Below are 21688 nucleotides of genomic sequence, written 5' to 3'. Positions count from 1 at the left end.
GTAACTTTACGTTTCCGACAAACGCGTGGCCGATCGCGCGGTGACTCTTGCTCCCGAATCGAATGATCGAAGCGAAGTCGCCGGGGTAGCGCGTCTACCTCCGCGGGACTCTTCCCATGGATCACAATGAGAGGGGCACACAAGAGACGGACGCGATCCAGATCCTGAATATCTCCGGCCTCCTCGGGGATCTCGGCGACCGCCAGACTGGAACGGTCTCGCTTTGGCGGTGAGAGTCGAACGCAAATAAAGTGCCACGAGCCCCGTACACCGCCGAGCGCTCCCTCGACCGAATCGATCCGCGTTTTTGCGATTTCATCGACGTGCGATTTGTTCCAGGAACGCGAATGATCGACACGGGCGAACGACCGTACTTTTTCTCGATCTGACGGAGAGAAATTTTTAATTATTCGTTTCTTCGTTCGCGGCACAGCGCGCTTGTTCCCGCTTCGGTTTTCGCTTTTTTTTTTTTTTTTTCCACCCCTTTTTCCCCCTGCCCGCGCGCACAGACATAAATTCACGGCTTGTACCTACTTGCGGACGCGCGCGTGCATGTCCGCAAAACATCGCGCAAACCGGATAAAAGCGTAGCCCGCTAATTAAGCGCAAATGGTCCGCGATCGATAAGCGGCCACGAGGAGAAGGAAAGGTAGCTTCGTCACGCACTTCGTCCTTTCGCGACCGGGACTTTTTGTCCGGTGAAGAAATGCCTTTAATACAGCCAAGTGCCTCTTCGCCCTACAATTATTACCATACAGACGTACATTTATCGAAGCGGTCAACTACGGTGCGCCCGGAGTCTCGATCACCCCGAACGGATTCAAAGCTGTTCGTCACGCGCGCGCGCAAAAAAAAAAAAAAAGAAAGAAAGGAAAAAAAAAGGACGAGGGTGCAGGGGAGGACGGAATAGGCGGCGGGAAGGAAGGGACTCGAATCTGGCCGTTACAACTGAAGGAGCGTGGGAAGGCAGAAGTCGCGAATCCTTGTAAGGAACCGTTGTATTTCCTGAAGGAGGTCCTGCGTGCACCTGACGCCCTCCCTCCGTCTGGCCCGTGAGAAAGATCGTCGGAACCCTCGCGCGACGCATTACGGAGGCCTAGTCGCTCGCTTTTATCCTTTTTCTTTGTCGCCCTCGTGTAACGGCCACGCGAGCAGCACGCTTTCAGCACGTTTCAACGACAACGACGACGACGACGACAGCGGCGGTGACGATGATGACGGCGACGTGGGAAGAATCCCGTGGCGATCTACCTTCTTTTCTTTGCCGCGGCAACGGCATAGCCTCTTGAGACATAGCGGGGTTCGATGTAATCGCAGCCGACAACGGTTGCCCGTAACGTTCTCTTACGCACTCTTTGCCGGAAACGCTGTCGAATCGTTCCGAGACGATGTAGCGGATAGCTAGCTGCGGTGGCGCGTCGGCGATTCCCTGTCACTTACCGAAACGAACGGATTCATTCGTGACCACGGAGATATCAGATTCCGCGAAAAACGTTGAAGAAGCGAAAAAGATCCGCGTGAGTAACGGCCGTGCGGTTAATATTCATTATTTCCGCGAAAACTCATAACATATGGAGCATAAAGGGATGCGTTCGCGCAAACGTCGGTCGACGGCTGTGCTTTAACAGGATTCACGGGCACGAAGGTGCCGTTGGCGTGCACGAAATTAGGTCAGTGACGTCAGGAGAAGCCGCCGAAGACGAAACATTCGGCAGAATAAAACAACGCGGGCAAACCCGGCCCCACGAATTTCTTCGTCGGTTATTTTCTGAAACTCTCGCGTGGGAACGGCTCCCCCGCGTCGGCGAATATATACGCGCGGCCCAAATCGCGTCTGGCAAAAACGCGTCTGCGAATGCCGAAATGTCTCCTAAGAAAAGTGTGGTCGCAATCAGTCGGCGTGACACATGCGTCAGAGGTTTTACTGACAACTGGCCCAGTTCGTCCGATATTAATTACAACATCAGCTGCGCCCCGCAATTGTATTTCGAGTCAGGCGGATAAACGTTGCGAAGATTGTCCGTCAAAAAAAATTATTCGATTAACAAATACGTTATTATATTTTAAGCTAAAAAAAAAAAATCATTAAAATTAAGGAACAATATTAAACGAAGAAAGGCGATTTCTCCAAAAGGTTCAGATGCCTTTCGTGCGAAACGCGACAATGCCGCGATTCATCGATCGCCCCGTCAATTGCGGTGAATCGTCATAGGTCAACTACGAGGCGTCGTGTTCACAAATGGCGAAGAATAGCGGAGGGTGAGGCGAATAGGGCCCAGGGTGGCATACCACGGCGAATACACACGTGCAGGCCGAAAATGGTGGCCGGGGCAGGGCCTCGGGGATTTCTCTCAGCCGCGGGTTTACATCTATTTCGTGGGGTGAAGAAAGGGGGGTGTTGTTGCGCGCACCCCGCGCTAGCCACCTGACGCACCCCGGCCGTGGGAACCGAACGAAAAACCGTAGGAATCCTCTAGGCATCGCCACGGCGTGTGTGCACGCGTACACGCGCGCGCTGCGTGCCGATACGCTCTAATATCACGGTGCCCCCAGTTCTGGGGAGAGGCTTCAAATTACAGCGACGTTCCACATTTTTTCTGCGCTGCCCTAGAGTTCTGAAAAATTTGATTAAGCTTGACGCCTCTAATAAATCGCTTTAAATAATTATAATTTTACATATTGAGTTAATTAGTTATTTAATTAATTTCTATGCTGCTTTTACTTAATTTTTTTTCTTTTAAATAAAGTAAAAAATAATTTAAAAAAAAGAGAAACTCGCCAGAATCGACAGAAAATTGTTTCAATCCGATAGAGAAGAGCCTGTTGGCAAAATAAAGCTACATAAAAAATTCAAGAAGTCGCCGAATAGAAAAAAAGAATTTTTATTACACCCGTTTATCGCGGTGAAATCGCCGGCGCACGCTTCGTGCACGCGCGCGATTTATCCTCGTGTATGGGAATAGGCTGCGTGACAATATTCGTCGGTCGGGAAAAGGAGGCGGCGGCGGCTCACGAGCGTACGCGCGCGGCGTGAAAGTATGTGGGAAGTCCATCGCGATTCGAAGGAGCCGTCCGGCCTATGCGTAGCCTCGTAATCGCGCGTGCAGCGTCAGCTCGTAAGAGCGAGCGAAACCAGAAGAGGAGCGACACTCGTGCGCTCGGTGAGAGCCGGCGAAAGGAGCGAGAAGGAGAATAAGTGAGAGGCGGAAAGGCGCAGCGACGAGAAAAGAGTAGTCAAGATTATTGTAATGCTGAAACAATAGTATATCCAATCCGTATGTATGTACAGGCCGCGCTGCATCGCGACGAGGGCGAGCGTGCCGCGCGTCGCACGAGCGCGGCGTGCACGCGTACTCGCGCGCAAAATCTCACGTGGCGCTCGAGCTGCCCGACGCGATAAATCGCGACTCCGTTTCCGATCATTTTATAGATTCAATTAACCAAATCCGGATTTCGTAATCGCAAAGATGGATTGCAGGGAGAAGATAGATATCGTAAGATATTTCTTTCGCTTCCAATTATTTCTAATTAATTTGCAAAATGCCCAAGTTGACGATTTCAATCGTTGATCGGTGCAAATACCGTTGACTCGGCCTCCGCGCGTGATTGCATTCGCCGGGAGAAACGAGCTTTCGGGCCGCGATCAAAATTTCATGCGGACGACCGCCGCGTGGGGGGAAGATAATCGGGAGTCCGCCGTATCTCGAATACGAATTTTGACACAAGGCACGGGAGGAGAACGCGCGAAGCGGAAGCGTGGGAACGAGCGCTCTTAAGCCTTCTCAAAACAAAGCACGAGTTAGCTACGTGACGGAGGTGGGAGGCACGCGACGCACCTGACCACCGCGATGCCCCCGCGCCGCTCCACGTGCTCGCATCCGCCCGCACCGCGGCCGTTCTCTCATTCCTCTTCCCCCTCGTACACTCCCTCGTACGCCGGTGGCCGTTGCCGGTTTATTAAGTCGTTACCCAGGGTCGAGTACGTTCCTCAAGCGCGCAAGCCGGTTTCGCGCGTGCAGCAGCCGCGATGGAGAACGGACGGTCGTTAATCCGCAACTGATACGCGCGTGTTAAGAAATAATGAAAAGAAAAGAAAAAAAAAATTATGACAGCTAGTCTCGTCGTTCGTCTCTCAATCTCGAACACGTCTGACGCAAATCTACCCGCAAATGTAAAAAAGCAACGTTCATAAGAATGTTTGCGAGCCAAAGAAACTGGAAATCAACTTCTTACACGTTTAACATTAGAGTCCAAGATTAACTTATATATTTCTTTTTTTAATCGAAAGAGATGAAATCATTTGCTGCGACAATTATGTCGTTCGAGAATAAAATATTTTTTTCGTATATTTTTTCCAATTTTTTAGAGGAGCGCATATAATCAAGTGCATTTACGCAAATAATTGCATAATGTCATGATCGCGTGACACGTGCCGTAGTTAAATATGCGAAGATATGTCGAAATTACACTTGTGGTGTAGTAAAGCGGCATTAGAATGACTCGTGGACCGAGAACGGCCTTGAATGATCATACAAGACCACGGTACACGAGCCAACGGTCATGATAAATGACACGCTAATTATGCACACGTGCGGAGGACATATTGTAATCGCGCCCGACAATCGTCACGCGCGGAGTTCGCAAAGTTATACAAGGACCGCACAAACTAAGGCGACATAAAAAAAAATTTCCTATTATCTGATAACTGCGAAGTACTTTGTAATGTTATTTTACTTTCAATAATACTCTGTTTCTTTTCTGTTTCTCATTTTTTTTTCCCCATTGTTATTTACGTAATATTAGACTTGAAATAGTAATAGAGAGCGATAAAAGCTACGAGACGGGTACTCGCTGCATAAAAAATAATTTTTTTTTAATTTATTGTAGTCGCATTATCACTGGAAAAAAACCGCGGAAGCTTATAACAGGAAGACTTATATTAACAAAACTTGCGAGTCCGATTGCCTGCTGTTACTGTTTTAATTAATTATTTCTCCGATATTAAAAATTATATTTGCTTCTTATCACTTAAAATAATTTCCACGAGGTAGCTTTTCATTAAATATAAACCGCCGTATCAATTTAATCAAGTGACAAAGCGCGATTCGTGTGCGGACGCCCCCACACGCGCTTGTACGTGTGATTTAATGACTCAATTAAGACGATTTTATAATTTTGATTTGATTGATCCGAAATGGGCCAAAGTGCTTCCCGCACGATTCCTGGAACCGATGTGAAATTTATTATTCCGGATACGGTTCGCGCTTTTTCTAGGCCAGACCGAAGCCCCGCGGACGAAAAGTCGGACGGAAGGTAGACAAAGAGCTCTAGCCTCGTTAATGGGCGGCGATAAAAACGCGTAAAAATGCGTAACTACCTGTCCCGTATTCCAAACGGCCGGGAGAGTCTCCTTGAGATCTGTCCTCACATAGAAGAAACGGGGTCCTTAGCCTTACGCGCTATCTGCGTTGTGTTGGTTGCGTAACGCACACGCGGGCCGCTCGCATGAATGAATACATTCATAAAGACGGGTCCGGCCGGCTCGGCGCGCACGTCACACACATACGCGGGGCTACAATCTCAATAAGAAAATACGTCTATTATGTCGTTACAATAACGATATCAATTCGTTGACCGTCGTGGCACCGAGCGGAGCCCATTGTCTCCAAACGACGGCAGGGTGTCCCCTGGCCGGTGCACCATGTAAATCGCCCTCGAATAATTTCGCCTCCAAAATCGAAAGCTAAAAGTTTGCCATTAACGTCGCTCGAAATGCAATCATTATTTTCATCCCGTCGATTGATATAAAATATTGTCTTCTTCCCTTTTTTTTTTTTAATTTTTTTCTTTTTCCTCAAAGAAAAAAAAATTAAATGTAAATAATTATTTTTTGCGAAGGCGCTTATTGCCTCCGCGAAATTATAAAATAATTAATATATTCGATGTAAGTGAATCGTTTACATTTTCTATATGACTTGCCATAAGGAGGCACTTCCGCCGAACTCGTGTATAAAACGTCAGGGGTTAACGTTATTTCGGGACATTAATCATCGCGAATAAGCCACCGGTAATTAGCCTTTAACGAGACAGAATATTTGAACGAATCAAACGCTCTGGCTTGTCTTCATTTCTGAAGACAATTGGTTTGGTCACTCTATCACGGATCGTACTTCCTCCGGACAAAACTGATATATGATATTTTAAGTGACGGAGTACCCGGCCAGTAATTGAATTTAAAGGGCGGAAGCGAAGAAATCTGGTCCCCTTTCATATTAACCTAATCAAGCACAGTTGTCGGTACCGCCGACTGTCGCGGTCACAATAGAGACATTAAATTGTCAGTACGGATTTATTAAACCCAGCGCGGTTAAGGCCATAAAATCGTGTGGATCTTACAAGGTAGATTCGTCTCGCTCGATTCTACTTGTAATTACGAGCTTTGCGTTATAATTTTCGAGCTCTACGCACTTCAGAAAATTGCGAGCACGCCGATATTTCAATTTTTGTCATTTCGGTTGAAAGCTTCATATTTTTACAAAAATATGTCGTTAATTTATTGACTAGAATTTCTTACGGACGATAAAAATAAATCAGACCGAACGAGGGATCGTTTTCTATGTGTTACGAGAGCAGGTGTCAGGCAATTTTGCTTTTATTGCTGAAAATTACGCACGGTCGCTACATTAGCACTCTTACGCATCGGCGGCTTTGACTTTTTATTATCGCCGGTCAGCCCTCGTAAGAGAACGTCGCCATTAGACGTTCGAGCATCTCGTCGTTCTCGGTACGATGACTTGTCAACAATTCACCGTGGCCGGTACTCCCGTGCAAGCGTATCCCTTTGAAGCCATCGCGCTTACTTGTTGCTTATCATTGAATTTAAGAGTTTTTATCGATAATGAGTGTCTTGCGCACTATGTCGACGCACGGTTCCGCCAAAGAAGTTGAAGCCACCGAACAAGTAAATTCGATATAATATGTATTTTATTGAATTGACGAATGACAAATTTTGCAGGTTTCAGTTTTTATTAATACGTTACAGAACATGCCCCTCGCGCGCGTTATTTACTTTCGCCTCGTCTGCGATTTTTAAATCATCCTTCACGTATCATACATGTAATTATATTAATAAGTAAAAAAAAAAAATTTGTTTTTCGCTTACCTTCCGTTTGCTTGATATCTTAAATCCACGTGTGAAACCTGTTCGTGAAATTGCAAATTTATTCCGATTCAAATTATATAGTTTAAGATACATTTTTTTTTTTTTTAGCGTGGAAGAGGGCGAGTGGTTAAATCGCAAGGCTAATAGCATAGCCTTAATAATCCGCGTCAGAATTTAATGAAAAAATTATTTATTAAAGACAAATTTTATTACAATGCAGTAAATTCGCACAACCGTGGGAAAAGGCACATAATGAATTTGATTCCTTGTCGAATTAACAGACACGGACATGGTACGTTTACCCGTATACAAAGTGCGCGTAGCATTCGAAAAAGGATCCCACAACGAGAACGCCGTGGCGCCGCGGCTTTTTGATGCCGGTATCGCTATTGTAAATGGTATATGAAAGGAAAGAGAAACGAAAAAATAAAAGATTACTATCTAAAAAATTGCTTGTTCTAGATGATACTTGGTTTTGCATAACTTTTGCAGTCGGGAGATTCCCTCCTCCCGATTATCACCGTATTTGGTCTCCCATGCGTCGAACAGCATATTGTAGTACCGCGGAATATCAAAATACTGCAAGTACTGATGGCTAGTAGTTGTCGGAAAAATTTTTTCAAAACTCCCCAATTGCGTTAATTCGTCCTCGTAGGTGATTAAGTGTCTTACGTCGTCGGGCGTTAAGTCGTCTATTATTTCATCGAGATAGTCTTCGCGATTTCTCAAGTTCGCGTACAAGGACTGTTTGTGCCGTTCTTGGTAGCTGAGGGTAGTTCGGTGCAGTCTGTAATCTTGGCACACCGGATCTAACTGATATCTTTGGGCTAGTTTCTCCGCTTCCTCCGCCGGTATGCACGTGGGCAGTTGGTATCCGGCTATATTAAAGAGGTTTCTAATGAGGGGCCCCTTGACCGCGATGTCGAGAGGCGAGGAAGACTGTAGAGAGGGCGATATATTCACTTCGAGCAACCACGGTCTCCGATTCTCGTCCAGAATAATATCGATGCCAAAAAGCTCATAGCAACAATACCTTAAGATTTAACAAAAAGCGTCACGTCAGAAAAACATTAAAAGCGAGCAGAATTATTAATTGCATTATTAATTACATTTTTTTTTTAACATGAAAACCAACATTGATCTTAAAATGCAAAATTGTTTAAAGAATTATTTAAGAAAGAGAAAGACATTTTTATTTTTATTTCTTTTGCCGTGTAATTTTTGCAACGTTATTAAAAATTAAAAACAAAATAGTTATAGCATTAAATCTTTTAAAATAAAAGAAATTATAATTGGCTTATTGAAAAATAAATTAAACAAGACAGAAATATTTATTCTTACCTCGAAGTGGTATTAGATCTCGTTAGCGTGTTGATGGACGATTCGCCAGCTATCATCGTTTTGATGACTATGTCTTTTATCGACTCCCATATCTTGACGACGTTCACGTTCTCTTGCTCGAGGTAAGACCACAGAGTCTTCAAAGTCCACTTGTGGCCGGTGCTAGAATCCGCGGAGTCGTTGCTGGTGTAAGTCGCGCTAGTCTTGTTAATGCTGTAGTTGGTTAGATGCATGAAACGATCGCTGAGGTAGTTGATGTCGTCGTTATACTTGACGGAGGCGAAGCGGACGAGGCCGTCCGGGTATATGTAAACCTTGAGCGGATTGAAGCTAGTGACGAACACGTAGAGCCGCAGATCGAACTTGGCGCCTCGTATCAGCATAGGCCGCGATAGATACTGCTGAACGACGACGGCACGTTTCTTTGGTATCTGAGACCAGCGGTGGACCACGCGGATCCCGGTGCCGCGGGCGGACGCCGGCGGCTTGATGATCCATTTCTCCTTGCCGCCGTTCTTCTCCCACACCTGACGGAATAGACGCATGTCTTGAGGTAGCACGTAGGTGCGCGGGACGAAGCCGAACTCCCGCTTTCCGTACTTGACCATCATCCGGCTGAGATTGCGCCACAGACGGTCCTTCCGGCCGATCTGAAAGGTCCCGGGGAAGTGATTGACCTTCTGCGACTCCTTCAGGCTCTTGTAAGAGATTGACTTCATGTGCTTGCCCCAGGTGCCGCACCAGTACCGGCACTTCTTCATCAATCGGTAACCGGAATTCGCGACGATGCGGCGCACCAATATCGGCGTTATCGTAGTGAGATGCCATTTCATATGTGTCGTCACTTCGTACGGCAGCGTAGAGTTGACCTTGCTGTCGAACGATTGGAAGGCGATGTACGGCGGCACATTGTCGAACAGACTCCTGCGAAAGGGCAGATTGTTCCGTTTCTCATCGTCGATCGACAGCAGGTCCCCGTCGATATCGAGGTCAGGCACGCTCTCCTCGTCGTACTGAGTCTCGGCGCCGTCGGTGCTGCTCGCGATGCTGTTAGTTTCGTGCTGATTATATACGATCACGTCCATCTCGAATAATCTGCAACATGCGGAATGAACGAGGGGAACTCGTCGTGATATGTCTCGGGCATTTCAAGCAGCTTGACGTGCTTCACGCTTGAATTTCATCCGTACACAGTCCCGTCTCGGATAACGGCAGTGGTGAATCCACGCAATTTTGTAATCGCGGAATCATGTCGAATTCGCTGCCGTTGACACGAACGTCTTTAAACAATTAAGGCCTCGACGAATACCGTTAACACGTTACGCCTTACGGAATACCGCGATCGGACATCCCCGAGGAACAAAATCATTACAGATGAACATGTTACGGCCTGTCAAAACCTACGATTTGCCGCGATTGACTAAACTCGATATGCATATATATATATATTATACATACGTGGATATAATTACGACGATACTACGATCGCAACAACGTTATTATTATCGTTATAAAGCGATACTTCCTCTGGAAATTTTTCACCGAGCGATTACAAAGTGCGACCAGTATCCCCAGGGGCATAATTAAGTATCATCGCGGCGTTGGTTACTCCGTACGTATATTGTAAATATCTTGTCGGATATATATAGCCGCAAGTTATTAGTAACACGAAACACGCAGCTGCAGGTAAAATCGATTTACTTGTTACGGTAAAGAGTAAGATTGTAGATTGACATGTAAAATTCGATTAAAATTCAATTTCGCCGCCAGCCACGTCAATGAGGACGAATATATTTCCCAGAAAAGTTTCACCGCGCCTTATCGTCACATTCTATCTGAAATTTCGTCCGGCGTAAATAACGCTACAATGTATACCACGCGCAACGTAAACAGCGCGAGCCGCGAATAAATATGCTATAATACACGTACGTGACGTATAATACGAAAAGTGGTTCGTTCGTGTTACGAAAATTAAAATTTGCGACGCCGTTTATTACGGGGAAAAAATAAAAATCTATTTTACGTGATATTTTTCTGTAAAAGAAAAGACGCTTACCAATCTGTACTGTTCAAATGCCGGTAACTATCAGCATTATGACGACACGGCCACAAACCACCTGAAACATAACAATTGATTCGCGAATTATTGTAATTGTCGAAAGATCGTAACGGTGAATTATTAGGCTATCATTCGTACTCTATTTGGTAACGATAATTAACGTTTCCCTGCAGCGCAGGAATTTGCCGGGAAAATATTTCGAAGAAACGCGTGCAAGAACACGAAGGCAATAACGCTCAATCTTAAAAAGTACAGTCTGCCGGCGCGTAATTGCGAAACCGCGAGACTAAGCAGCGCGAAAAATGTGGCACGAGCATTTACGCTATAACGATAATTTATGTTTCGATAAACCATCGTGGGTAACTGATAATTAACAAAACATTTGCATTGGCGTTAATATATTTAATTTTATTTATGTAAAAGATTTTAAGAATATTTAATCGTATATTATTAATTAAATTATCAGCTACCTCTTTTAGCTGCAAGTCGCGAAAACGTATTGAGAAGAAAATATGCGTAGAAACCGTAAAATGGATAAACCCGATGATTGATACGACGATGCAGATGTGCGAGTATATTGCCTTGTGTACAAAAAGCGAGAGCTGTCGATTAATTCGCCGCCTCGAAACGCATGTTAAGTAAATATGCCACCACGTGGCAATTAAATACTCGTTATTGATCACGCCGCAGCCGGGCGCACGGTAGTGCATTAATCGGAAAGTAAGACAGGGGACTCGCGGAGAAGAAAGAGTTAATTTTCTTTCGTGTCCCACTTACGTAAAATCAAATTAACGCGACGCTTCAAAAACACAACCAGAACGGAAGGCTCGAAAAAGTGTGAAAGTGTCGCGCCCATCGATCGGCGCAATTGATCGATTGACTTCCGCCTGTCGCGAATCCCTTCACTCTTTTATTAATTGCAATTTATGTGATCTACGGAAGAACATTTCTGGATTGCAGCGCGCTGATCGGTAGCGAAAATAATGTAAAAAAAATTTTTTTTCTTTTAGTTTGCGCGGCTTTCTGGCTAGATTGACAAAGAAAAAGCGCGAGAGCGAGATTACATCTTCCCATCGAACGTGCGCGCGAAACAGACATTGTATTCCTGACGCCCGTGGAGAATGAGGGAAATTGATTAAATTGTGTTTTAAGGCTGGGACACAAGAAAGTACCGCGCGCGTATTAAGTCGCGTAAGCCGCATTAATATTCATGTGTCAGTTTCGCCACCTCCGGGTACGGTACGCAGCGTCGGCAGGTGACGGGCGGTTTTTCGATTTCTTGCAATGTCCCACGGCGCGATTAAACCCGCCAGCCGAACCGCCGCGGCCTTTTGCATGCGCCGAAAGTGACTTGCCGCAGCGCTCCCGGAGCACTGTGCAATTTAGCGGCGCGATTTAATCTCATTGCATCGTGCTGACTTCCGTGATTTTTTGGCGACGCGAGTGGCGAAGACCGTATCTTTATAATTGGAGCTGCACGCACACGTGTGCGAAACGAAAACATAACCGCGAGGAGAGCAAGCTCCCGCCTCTTTTTTTTTTAATGATTTTTTTTAATTCTATTGTATATACTTATGTATATACTTATAAAATAGATATCAAATTATTTTTTTTTCTTTTTGGTAATTTTCAGTTCTTTCATTTATTTATTAAATTTATTTATTAAATTTATTTATTAAATTTTAATGAATATATTGATTTTTGATACGATAAAATTATAATATTTGTAACTAACTTTCATTAATTTTTGTCATTTATAAATTTTAATATAATAGTATACTTTAGAAATAAAATAGCGTTTTGATGCGTCAAATAAAATTCCGTCGTCGTAATATTAATAAAGAAGGGAAGAGGATGTGGAATATATTGTGGGTGGCGATTCGATATCGTTTATCATTGAAACAAGACGTTTATTGATGATGATGATGTCCGACGGTCTCAGCACAGAGACGCCGGACGGCATTACGTCGAAAAAGATTCTTAAACATAACAAGTTAACATCTATATAATAGTCGCTATGCTTTTACGAGAAAATAGTCATCTCAGGTACAAAATGGAACCCTATCACAGACGTCACTTAAAGCTTTAATTACCTATGTACAGTGCGAACGAGTAAACCGCGTAAAAAAAAAAAAAAGAAAATAATTAAAGTTCTCAAAGAATCCTCAAGCGAGGCTTTGCAAAAGTTTTATCTGGAAGACAGCGATTCGTCGTTTTCCTCCTCGCAGAGTCGTTGAAGCGGGAAGACTTTTCGTTCTTGGATTATCGTCTTCGATTGCCTCAAAGGTCCGTCCCGGAGATCTCAGGATAGGTATCGTGGCTCGCCGACGGTTTCATCATCACCAGGGTCTCCAGACCGCGTTGGAGGACTCCGAGGATTCCCCGGAGGAGCTCGCGACACTGACGGGGCTCTGTGGTGGCGTGTACACGTTCTGCGGCACACTAGTCTGGCTCGCCGGCGCTTGAGTCGTCTTCGTCGCAGCTGCGGTTGCCGTCGGCGGCGCGTGCTTGGCTCCAGCTGGGCTCTCGAGTCGTCGAAGGCAGCCGCCGAGGTGTCGCATGAGCTGAGCACCCGCGGCGGGATGCACCGCCGCTGCAACCGGCGTTGACAGGAAGGTCGACACCTCCTGGGCGCACTGCGTGAAGCCGTCGCGAAATCGATCGGCGTAGCTGTTCTCCGGCGTGAGCGTAAGCCTCCTCGCGGCGCGCAGGGTGTGAAGGTGACGTACCGTCAACTCGAGGATGTCCGCCTTCTCCAGCTTCGCCACATTCTCGCCCTCGGCCTGCAGCGCGGTCACCATCAGATCCTTGAGCTCGTCCAAACAACGGTTGATTCGGGCGCGTCGCTTGCGCTCCAGCATCGGCTTCATCACCTTGCGGTACTGATAAGTGCGCGACACCGGCTCCTCGTACTCCATGCTGCCGACCGGCGTGTAGCTCGTATGCGGCGACATGGCGATCACACTTTATTACTGTCACTGGTCACAAAACAGAGACTAATCGGCTCCTGGGAGAAGTAGATCCTCCGTGGACGTTGATCTTAGACCGGAAGTCACCGATCCGGCGAAGTTGTCGGTAAAACGATGATCCGGGTGCGTCGATTGATTGAGTTGAATAGACGCGCGATCGAATACACGTTTGACGTCTGTATTATTTTCTGCCTCGCTGTTCTCGGAGTGCCAAGAGTGCGTCTGAGTCCGTACGTATTCGTGACGGTTCTGAAGCGTTGGTGGGGTACAACCCGTTATTTATATGCCCGCGCGATGCCCCACCCGTGGCACCTTCGTCTTGTGCCCCGCAGCTGGGCGACGGAGGGTACCGAGGGGCACGGGGTGCCGAACCCTGCAGCCCGCGTGCACGGCCAGCCAGCAGCAGCCGTGGCGTATCGTGGGAAGCTCGCGGGCCGGAGCGTTCCCACAGATCGGGGGGCCTCCACAGGTTCTGTGCCGCTTGACGCCTGCCGAGGAAGGGGGCCCTCCTTGCGAGCGTACGTGCGCGCGGGAGGGGACACCTCACTCACCGAGAGCACACCTGCACGCGGTGCCCTGGCACGGCGCGACGCGCCGAACTCGCGCCGAGAAAACACGGGCGAGAGGCGAGAAGAGGAGAGCACACGCCACGACGCGCGACCAGCACGAGGACGACTCGCGCGATCCGTCGCGCGGTAGAGCGGCGCGAGCCTCTCGATCCTCGCGCCGGCGGGAAAGATTATCGCGATCGAATCTATGGAGGATGGCACTTGGCGAGTCCGCGGCACGGGCTAGATCGTAACGTAACGGGAGGCGACAAATTCCCTCGCGATCCATCTGGGGGGCGAATATCGTTTTACCTCTCGCGCAATTAAAGCGTGAAAATTTAGAGAACAATCCGAATGCCTCGCTCGATTGTTTTTCAGCGCGATATAATAACGCTTGCGATTGACACTTTTATAAGAATCTAAACCTCGCTTCTCGATTCACGCTCGAGGCGTACGACACTTGTTGATTTCCCGGATTACCACCGATGTGGGGCACGTGTACGCACGTGTCTCGGAGTGAATTACGTCTTGACGAGGATAATACCGTATCGCGAGCTGGACCACTTTGCGCGCCTCTCGGCATAGAACAATTAAAATACATACGATAGGACGCGTTAAGTTTTTTTTTGTAACAATAAATATTAAAAACGCTCCTACATTTAATTTTCTCTCTTTATGTTGCAGATTTAGCAGCAGAATCTTCGCCTCTGTGCATCTATCGGTGAGTCTCGTTTTTCTTTATTAATTAACAATTTTTAATAATAACTTTCGAGTGGGTGCACATAAAATATTGATTTTCGGTAGGCATAATCTATTGTATCGCGCACATATTTCATCTATAAAAATTTCTCGCGTGTCTAATTAAATCGGCCGTACCTTTTACTACATAAACTTGGTTAAATTAAGATCACAATTACATGAGATCGTCCGCTTGCTCTCGTTGCGTTGCGTCATCACACGAAACGCAAACATTTAATTAAAAAAAAAATTAAAAACAAAAGAAATACAGAAGAAAAAGAAAAAAAAGTAAAGTAAAAATAGTTTTTAATAAAATACAAATTTAACAAACATGGTTTAACGATATGGAAGCTACCTAAAGAGATAACGGATTGTGGCTGAATGGATTTTGGTCGTAAATTGTCTTCTACGTGGGAAAAAAATATCTCTACCTGTGCGTATTCACATAATTTCAGGCCGGCTTTCTATTCTACGAAATACGCGAACGTATCCGAGCTCTCTGAATATTCGGCTATAATTAACCTATGATCTCTTCCTGCTCTGAGAAGATTCGTGTAACTCGAGAGAATTTTGCATATTCCGTTTGAGATCAGTCCGGGATTGGGGGGATATCTCTCAAGGGTTCCTGACAACCGGTTCCGGTGCAATCGGAGCGGGTCCCGGGAGCCGATATTTTGAATTATAAACGTACGTTCTTAATGATCCGCCCATTCTCGGACTCGAGCGGGCTTCGCTTGCGGGACTTAACGAGGTGTTTAGCCCTTTTGGAAGCCGATATCCCAAACAAGGCCCCGCTGAGTGGGCCGGCCGAGTATTTACGAGCCTTTGGGCCTAAACGTAAAAGCAGCTAGTTGCTTCGGAGGCGATCCGGATATTACTACGATGTGTCGCCTCTGTCGGGGAAAAAGAGAAGAGAAGAAAATTTCGCTTCTTCAGGTATGCGGTCGCCGCTTAATTACCGATCTGAGATTGCGGCGGAAATTGATACCGAAGGAATTTCGACGGGCAGGAATTTCTGGAAGAGCACTTGAGGAGAAACCCTCCTTCGGAAGAAGTTTGCCATAATATCTTTGTAAAAAAATCTCGGGCGGGAAATTAATCTGTTCTTGATTAAAAAAAAAAAAAATTTACGCCATTCATATAACGAACTTTTCGCAAAGAAGAAAACTAAAAAATTTTTTTTAATAGCTTATCGTGACAATAAAGCCTCCTTTCTCTTTCTCTCTCTCTCTTTCTTGTTCAGTCGCTGCTACATCATATTTATTATTATTAATTCTCCCCTCGAACTCGAATTGCAGTTTCTACGCGGTTGATGTACTCACGATGTGCACCGAACGGGCGAAAATAAAGCAGGAGCGACCGCGCGCCGGTAGAAGACCGGTAGGATAATTGCATTGATTGGTCATACAAGCCGGATGCGGCGGTACGCGCGTACGCCAGTTAAAGCCCCGACGAAACGAGCGTTATCCGCGGCGCTACCACGGGATACGGGACACCGGGTACGTATTATTGTCCCACGTTAACAACTCGTTGGTGACGAATGAAACGAGCGTTAATATTCCCGCGACGGGAACAAGTCTTTACGTGATTCCCGGCAGTAAAATTCACTATCGTTTTTAAGCGTTAATAGTAGCAACTATTTTTTAATTTTTTCTTTTTTTTTTACAAGAAGAAACGACGATTCTTTGGTCAAATATGCGAGAAACTGGCGTGCAAGAAATGCACGAGGCAGAGCAACGATTCGTCTCGCGATGAAAAAAAGAAAAAAAAAGCGCGGAACAATATTCCAGGAAATGATCGAGCCGATGGGCACTGCGGCGTATAATTTATTATCAATCCGTATCAACAGCATAACGTGAATTATCACAGCTAAGAGTATACTCCTCCCTCGCCTGCTCGTACCGCATAAACAAACGCGATCAATGTATTTCCCCGAGCTAAAAAAACGATCCGCGATCCCATCACTCCCGAGGAACGGCCAATATTTACCAGAGTCCGGTGTCTCGTTGAAGAAGATTTTCTCGGTACTCCTCGACCTCCTCGCGTTGCACTCCTCGGCGTGCCCGAGCCACCACACACTTCTCTTCAACCCCGTCTGCCAGGAAGAAAAGTACGAGATCGTCGATTCTAATTCATCGAAACACTTTCACGAGCACAAGCCTCCTTCTTCGCTCTTCGCTCATAAAGACGGCGGCCTTCTCTCTCCGTTTCTTCTTTTTTTTTTTTTTTTTTTTTTTTTAAGATATCCTTTATCCCCGCCCTTTCCCTTCGCGTAGTCATCCCTCGTTTCTTTCCATCCCCTCGTTCGTGCCATATAATAATGTTCCGTCCTGTCTCTTTCCCCCTCGATGCACAATGAGTAGTAGCCTCGCCTCCGAAATTCTTCCGGTTGTACACTCTTGGCTCGTGCTACGGAACGTGGGAATGTTCTCAGGCCTGGAAGCCGACCGACCCCACCACGCGGTGGAAACACGCGTTGCAACGGACCGCGTGTGGTGCGCGTAGCGATGGGATCGAGCGGGAATTTTTGCGTAAGTTTTATCTCGAACGATCAAGCAGGCGGATTGTTCGCATTAAACCTCAAATATTCATTAATTCTCGAATCCACGATGGAAACGATAAATACAACGTGATGAATATAACATTGCCTTACAGACCTTCCGAAGATCGTTGTAAAATTTTATAACAATTCACCGTTTCTTAAATTATCGTTTCGCAGTTGTTCAATAAAAAAAAAAAAAAGAAATTAAAAAGAAGTCAACTTTATTTCCCCGAGAAAATTTATTTCCTATCTCTAACTAGCTCAAACTCCCGCGTCATGTTTCTCTATCAGAATAAATTTTTTATTAAAACGTTTAATTTTTAATATCAATTCCTATCGAAGTTCTCCGGTGGAGTTCCACCCCATCGCTGGACCGTCACACGTGCGTGTTTATTGCGTGCGTGTGCGGGGCCGCGTACACACGCACGGGTGCGCTCTTCCTCGCCGATCTTATTGTGCGATGCCAGGCCCTCTTTTGTGAGAGGAGGAGGAGGAGGAGGCAGCCAGCCGGTAATATAACCTTAGCGCTGCCCCATCGCCGCGTTGTGCACATAATGCGAAGGCTATTGTACGCAGCACGGGCCACATTGTTGCCCGCATCTCGCAGGCACCCTACGACGCCGACGGCGTTGTTGAGGCCGGCCCTCCGCGTCGTTTTTCTCTTTCCTACCTTCTTCGCGGCTACCACACGCTTCTCCTTCTTCGCGAGCTCGTTCTCGTGGCGAATTACGCCGGTATCCTTGGAATAGGTCGTGAGACCAGTATCACGGTAATACTCTTTTTATAATGGGATTGAACGATTGCGGCCGGACATCCAAAGACGGAAGATCTCCCTATTAGTTTTTGCGCGAGGAATACACGTAGAACGCGCGCCGCTATTGTCTCGCGCTATACGCTATTAACCTTTCGCTTGGAATTTTCAAAAATTGCAGCATCTAATTATAATGTTGATATAATGTATTAATAATATAAATTTGACCGATTGCGCCAGCAGGAAATATAATTGAAGCGCGTTTCCCCAAATTGAGATGTTTAACGAAAGAACTGCTAATGATACGTTCTGTACGTCAGCTGCCGCCTCGAGAATTACATTATCGGTGCTTAATAAAATTTGTAGAACGCCATTAGAGCAGCGCCGATATAAATACCGAATGCGTTCTTATTAAAACGACATAGTTCATTCTTGCCCGTATGTCGCATTTCTCGTGCAAAAAAAAATGTATTTTTCTTTTCTTTTCCTTCGCGTTCCATCGGTATTTCTACACGAGACCTGCCTTAATAATTCCATACTGTATTAAATAATGTCAAGCCGGAATATTTAAGAGCATTAAAGTTAGAGAGTACGCAGATTTAAATCGCTAAATAAAATAAATCGCAATGTGGATCGCGATAACGTCCCTCCTCAGTATTCCGCTGGCCGATCGTAAATATCGAATTATGCATTTCATTATATTCAGAAAATGATTTTATGACTCTCGCGCACGCACAGAAATTGCGCCGCGCGGACGCAAAACGAAGGCGAGATCCGTAATCTTACAATTACGGAGGCGTCCTCGCGCACGGCTTCGCGCTCTCGCATCTCTTCGGGCAAAAGTCCGGCAAAGTGTCCTTTTAAAACGTCTTATTATCCCGTTGATTACGCGCCCGCGCCGCGCGTAAAATTATAACAGCGATACCGGGATCATGCGGTTAAAAGAGAATCTCAGCAACGAACGAATAATTCAAAGGGCGGCTAATTACGAGGGCTGACTCGCGTCAACGATTAATAAAGCCGCCGTATCTCTCGACGCGGCGTAATTCGCCGACACTTTCGGTGTCTCAAAGAGTCTGCCTCTATATCGCGGTCGGGAATCAAGATCGCCGTTGCACCGTTTATTTTCACGCGTCGTGAAACACTTCGGGCTTCTGCAATTTCGTCGCGTGCTTCTTATTTTCGCATTCGCGCGGAGTTTTGCGCGGCCGGGCTCACAATGCGGCACGCGGTCCCACCTGTGTTTTGCGAGCCGGCATTTTTCATTGTTTATCTTCATCTCCTGCCTTCGTTGTGCATTCCACACCCAATCGCGTCACGATCATCCCGTCTCGCTTTCGTACCACCCGTGCATAGTGTTTACGTCGCATGCTGCCTACATTATTCTACGTCGGACGCCCGCGGCAACATCCGCCACTTTTCCATCTTTTTGCCCGAACTTCTTCTTCTACGTCTTCTTCACGTGCTTCTCAGAGGAATTTGCACCACGGCAAAACTCTTTCTTTCTCTCTCTCTCTCGCGATGCAATTTAAATAATTACACTACGCGCGCGACCAAGTCAAAAATCGGGCGAGCTATTAATCCCTAAGTACTGCCGCGCGAAATCTTCGAAATTTAGACTGTAATTTTTATCGGGCGAAACAGTCGCGGCGATTATGCTAACAAACTTGGTGCTTCTTCGGCACCGGGAGAAAGCGCGAGCGAAGCTCTCCTCGCTCCCACCAGCTTGTTTCGCTGAAAGTAACCGTCCGCAATTAAGCCGCCTCCGGAAAGGCGAAATAAACGAAAGTGACACTTCTGCGAAACTTGGAGCTGTTAATGATACGTACACGTATCTGGTTATCTCCGTTGCGTGTTGTTCCAAAGAAAGAATTTTTACCGGGCCGAGGGTACTTAACACAATGCGGTTTATCCGGATGTCGTGGTAATTTACCGAAAAGACGCAGGAGTTCTCGACGCGAGCGAGGATATGATTGCCGTGCCGACGTTCATTCGTCGCGCGTCTCGTGCGTGCACCTTCGCCGCCGTGAAATATTGTCACGCCTTTAATCATTCCGCGTCCCGTCGACCGCGGCATATTCCGCGGAATCCGCGGACGGCGCGCGCGGCTCGATTGGTAATTAAGGCCGCGGTCTTCCACTCCTTCCATTCGCCTCGTCACTTGTCTTTGCGTTTTCTTTCTCCGGGCACCGCTGGGCTAATGCGGGATCAAGAGTTATCTTTTGCGCGCGGCCGGTAATAACTCCCCGTCGTTTTTCACGACGCCACAATGTTGGATCCGCGCGCAGCTCGTGACGTGCAACGCCTTACGTGCCGGCTGCGGAAATCTTTTTATGCGAACGCGGCACGAACGGCGGGACGGCCGCGGGGGCTCGAAACGAGCCTTTAATTGCCGGTGTTAATTTTTCCTTTTTCTCTCTCCAATGTAAATGCGCGAATTACGATCCTTCATAGAATCAAGGGCTGTCTCACGTGCTTTCAATAGCCGGATCGCCGGCGGTGCGATACGTGCCGTTGAACCCTTTTCTATCTGGAAGAACTAGTTCTCGTTTCGACACGTCAGTCGCTCCGGGCGAGTGTCAGTCATGCATCTTTCAATAGTACGAACGCGATTTCCAATGCGCTCGCCGGCGAGAGCGAGCAAAACAACAACGTCGGTAGCCGCGATCACTGCCTGACGCAGAACACCCTCTGTCATTTCATTGAGTTGAGTAACGCAATCCGAACACCCGGAATTCTCGGCTCTTATCACGCGACGAAACAATCGACGCTCCTTGAAAGGAGCGAGCTGCATGAATGGGCGACGAAGTTGTTGCCGCGCTCGGACACGCGAAACATCAAGCAGCTACGTCAGTCTGCTGTTCGATTGAGTAAGCGTGTCTACGCGCGCAAACGTCACCGACGCTAACGTTTTACAAACAAACTCGCAATCTTTAATTAAATATCCTGCCGTATTTTTCTTGTTCGGCATTATAGAAATTAAATATCGCAACCAAAAAAAAAAAAACAGAAAAATTGATTGCATTACTAAATTACGTCTCTCTTTCTCGTACATTGAATTGCATGAAATTAAAAAATATCAATTTTAAATTAATTACGTATCCATTTAGGATCTGCGGCGCGCCGGATGTGATTGGGGGCCCTCGGTACTTATGTAAGAAAAAATCGCGTCGTGTTTATCACGGGGCGGCGAGCTCCACGTCGCACGCCCAGCGTGGCCGATTTACGGAAGACCGATACGACCGGCAGGCGCACAGCAGCGATTAATCGGGCTCGTGCGGATGGGACGAAGTGTCGGTGCGCACGTCCGAGGCTTATGTAAGGCTGACAGGCCTTACCGCTCAATCTGGCCGACGAGGTGAAAGTCGCCGAGGATGGGGCCGCGAGGAAATGAGTTTAACGACTTCGAAATCGGCCGCGCCGGCAATCAGATCGAGATTGGGCGACCCGTCGCCGTTTGTAAAATCGTCCTTTTCCGTGATTTACGTTAGCCGCGGTTTGACGCTGATGAGATACGTCGCGACGTTATCGTTTTGTATCGAAAGTGTGGGAACGACTGTCGTTCCCGAGCAATGACA

General features: G+C 46.7%; 2 protein-coding genes and 1 long non-coding RNA gene across 4 annotated transcripts in view; 1 reads left to right on the top strand and 2 right to left on the bottom strand.

The window, feature by feature from the left end:
- Positions 1–14945, top strand: part of LOC139108848 (uncharacterized) — an 87285-nt gene extending 72340 nt beyond the window's left edge. Inside the window, exon 3 of the long non-coding RNA XR_011546734.1 lies at positions 14764–14945. This is a non-coding gene — a long non-coding RNA (uncharacterized lncRNA). The remainder of the gene's footprint in view (positions 1–14763) is intronic.
- LOC139108833 (tubulin monoglutamylase TTLL4) overlaps positions 7336–21688 on the bottom strand; it is a 117375-nt gene continuing 103022 nt past the window's right edge. For both annotated transcript variants that reach the window (XM_070667434.1, XM_070667433.1), the window contains 3 exons: positions 10560–10620; positions 8504–9598; positions 7336–8195 (listed from right to left, as the gene is read on the bottom strand). In XM_070667434.1, coding sequence (XP_070523535.1) covers positions 7604–8195; positions 8504–9588 — 1677 coding nt within the window. In that variant the 5' untranslated portion in view covers positions 9589–9598; positions 10560–10620 and the 3' untranslated portion in view covers positions 7336–7603. The remainder of the gene's footprint in view (positions 8196–8503; positions 9599–10559; positions 10621–21688) is intronic.
- Positions 12243–14156, bottom strand: LOC139108845 (enhancer of split mbeta protein). Its single transcript, XM_070667456.1, has one exon. The coding sequence runs from the start codon at positions 13514–13516 to the stop codon at positions 12902–12904; it is 615 nt and encodes a 204-aa protein (XP_070523557.1). The 5' UTR covers positions 13517–14156; the 3' UTR covers positions 12243–12901.

This window comes from Cardiocondyla obscurior, linkage group LG16 (assembly GCF_019399895.1).
Source record: "Cardiocondyla obscurior isolate alpha-2009 linkage group LG16, Cobs3.1, whole genome shotgun sequence".
In the NCBI taxonomy this organism is placed as follows: Eukaryota; Metazoa; Arthropoda; class Insecta; order Hymenoptera; family Formicidae; genus Cardiocondyla; species Cardiocondyla obscurior.
This window is presented reverse-complemented; position numbering and strand designations above follow the sequence as displayed.

Excerpts from the sequence above, each read along its gene's own strand:
- LOC139108845 (XM_070667456.1), bottom strand. The coding sequence starts at position 13,516 with ATGTCGCCGCATACGAGCTACACGCCGGTCGGCAGCATGGAGTACGAG.